We start from the raw sequence: 3,179 nt of genomic DNA, 5'->3' as shown, positions 1-3,179 counted from the left end.
AAGGTCTAGAATGCTGGCATGTCATGACAATTTACATTATGAGCCCTGTTTTGTTGCTTGTGGTGTGTGCGTGTACATTTTTATTCAATACAACCTACCACCAAACTAACAATGAGAACCATCAGAAGTACCAGTGGAACAGCTTGTTTTGACAGAGAGAAAATGTGGAAAAACAATGTAAAAAACAAAAACAAAAAAAAACAAAAACGGGGGGCAACAGTGTTGATTAAGGGCAGAAGTGATGCAGCCAGGGACAGAGCTGGACTCTACAGAGTTAAATCCTGCAGCGGCAGCGTGAGCAGTCAGCAGCCAAGTCCAATCCCTCTGAATGGCAGCAGCAGCTGGACGTGCTGCACTCAGGGCAGACATTCGGCTAAACAACAAGATCACACTGATGTACTTCTGGCGGACACAGACTATACAAGCAAACCATAGATGATGCGTGTGTATGAGTGTGTGAGCGTCTGTCCAAGTTGTATTCCTTGTTCTTACATCTGACAAAAAATCGGTGGTAGGAAGGTGGAGAGAAGGGAGGAGGGTCAGGGGTTTGTAAATACCATGGGAGAGGAGAGGGAGAAGGATGGATGATGTGTCAGGTTGTACACGGTTATTCACAAACTCATCTTATTATTACAACGTCTCTTGTCCGGCAAAACCTCCAAATCCCAAGAAACAGGAGATTATGGCAAACCCGACGCCCAGTTTGTGGCTCTCTCGTGCCCTCCCGCTCTCTTTTCTGTGTCTGCAGTTTCCCTTAATAACCCGGATGTGTGTTTGTCCCCTCTTCCTTCATAGTCCCATCCAGATTGGAGGCGTGGCTGGAAGAAGGTGAGTCCAGTGGGGTCCAGGGCGGGTCCAACCGGTGTCTGTCGATGCCCTCCTCCTGCTCCTCCACCTCCTCCCCCGCCCCTCAGCCAGCTCACCCGCAGGAGATGACGGTGAAGCGCTTGGAGATGCAGGACATGTTGTGCAGCACGATGCCCAGCAGGAAGAGCAGCACACACGCCACCAGGATCACCGTGCACACGCCCGACCACGTGGAGCCCTTCCCCCCTCCTCCGACCCCCGTCGGGCCCACGGCTCTCCTCTCGCCGTCCATTGCCTCCATTCCGATGCCCACGCCCTCCAGGCTCATGGCCATGCCTAGAGGCTGCTGCTCGGGCATCGCCACCACCGCCACCCCCTTTTGCTGGCCGCCCGGAAGGAAACGGCACCCTAGTTCCCCGGAAAGACCCAGCGCCCGCTCCTTGGCCATGGGCAGGGGCAGCATGTAGCAGCCGTTGCTAGGAAGGCGGATGAAGACGGGCGTGTGCTCGGAGGCGTGCGGAATGGCAATGACGGTGATGATGTCGGGGTCGTCCGGGAGCTGGGAGACGGAGAGGCCCGCGGGCAGCTTGGTGACGCCGCGGCACCACGGGCAGCGGATCTCCTTCTGACTGCTGCGCATCTGGGTCAGACACACCGAGCAGCACGTGTGCCGGCAGTCCAGCAGCTTGGGCCGACGCCGCGGGCTGTAGTAGTTGAAACAGATCTGGCACTCCAGAACCGAATCTTGGGAAAGGGTCTCCATTTTGCGTCGCACAGTCAGTGGCCGGGGGCTTGTGCTGGTGATCGTTGGTTAATCGTTTGCTTCAACTCAACCCGAGGATGGAAAATATATGTTTTCTCTATACCTAAGTTAAAAAAAAACAAAAAACAGATCCACAATGAAAACTTTGCAGTTGTTCACATTGAGCTGAGCTGGAAAGCCGAGCGAGCTATCTTGCTCCACGTTCTGGTGTCCTCCACAACGCCGGGTTGATGTCACTGCCCTCTGGTGGCCACATTGCCATCCATCTGCAGGAGAAGGAAAGAAGATAGAGATGCTGAGACAATGAGGACAAACCCACACCGACACCCATACCTCCCCCCCCAAAAAAAAGACAGATGGGCATAGACATTGGCTAATACAATTGAGCAATCATGGATTTTGTAAGAAGCATTTGCGTACAGTCTGGTGGTTTCTCTGTCCGTCTCTTTAAAACGGCCCCATCATTTAAAGTCTATCAAGCACCATTTTGTCATGCACCCTAACTTCATTGGCTTTCTGACAGAGTGAAAAAGCCCAGCCAAGCCCGGTTTTGGCACCGCGCAAGGTAACTCGTCAGGCAGCGTCTACGGGAAAGTTCATGCAAATGAAGGCCCCGAGACAGCTGCGAGCTGTAACGACACACCTGGCCACGTGTCACCTGAGGTGATTTTTTTTTTTTTTTTTTTTTTGCCAATTTCTTTATTTTGGTCAGATGTCACATTTCTGGCCCTATCCAGCGGACGAGTTCTCGAAAGCAGCACTTTTCAATGACTCTGGTTGAAGTGAAAGCCGCTCATTAGAATACCACTCGAGAGAAAGTGAAAGTCTTAAAGTAACTGATATTAGAGGTACTTACGTATCAAAAGGAATTACACGCGGTTAAATGAAATTAACGTGGCGGTTTTAAGTCCTTTTACGATAAATGACAAATAATAAAGACGACTTTGGTTCTGATTCACGGCTTGACTAGCGGGGATGGCGCATCGCGGGCCCTTCATCAGAACAGGATCGCACTCAATTAAACTCTTCCCCCTTCCCTTGATGGGATGGCGACCCTGCTTCAGGCGGCGAAGACACCAAAGGAGAGCAACGCGCAGGCCGGTGCGGTAGATTGAATCCCATTAGCCTGCTAAATCTACAGTGAAGTCAAGCTCTTTGGGTTTGTTAACATCACACCGCTGGGCCGCGCCCACTCTCTTGGGGACCTAGTTCCTTTGTACACCCACCATGTCAAAGTCAAGGAAAGTGAATAAAAATTCCTCGTCAATTCACTGGGAATGACGAGGAATTTGACACAGCACAACACGGGGCGATGCACAGATGGAGAGAGAGAGAGAGAAAGCAAGAGGAAGAGCAAGAGAGCGAGACCTGCCCTTGAGGGGAGACACAGCCCTGGGAATTACTGAATCCTTTCCCCAAAGATAAGGATTAGCTTTGATCTGACATAAATGCTTTGTGGCTCAATATTCCCATACGTCTCCCTCCCTCCCTCTTTCTTCTTCGACTCAGACTAAAAACCCTCTCCTGCACTACTTTGCATCATGCTTCATACTTCTCGTGCAATTTAACACCTTCTTCCCTTTCATCTGCGGGGGCAACGGCACCAGTT

General features: G+C 51.3%; 1 protein-coding gene across 1 annotated transcript; it reads right to left on the bottom strand.

Moving 5' to 3' along the window:
• Positions 1 to 919: 919 nt before the first annotated feature.
• On the bottom strand, positions 920 to 1,711 carry rnf152 (ring finger protein 152; the record flags this gene model as incomplete). The annotated part of the gene is made up of 1 exon (XM_080019842.1): positions 920 to 1,711. The coding sequence occupies exon 1, from the start codon at positions 1,568 to 1,570 to the stop codon at positions 920 to 922; it is 651 nt and encodes a 216-aa protein (XP_079875968.1). The 5' UTR covers positions 1,571 to 1,711.
• Between the last annotated feature and the right edge of the window lie 1,468 nt (positions 1,712 to 3,179).

Source organism: Zeus faber (genome assembly GCF_960531495.2).
Source record: "Zeus faber genome assembly, chromosome: 19".
NCBI classification, from domain to species: Eukaryota; Metazoa; Chordata; class Actinopteri; order Zeiformes; family Zeidae; genus Zeus; species Zeus faber.
This window is presented reverse-complemented; position numbering and strand designations above follow the sequence as displayed.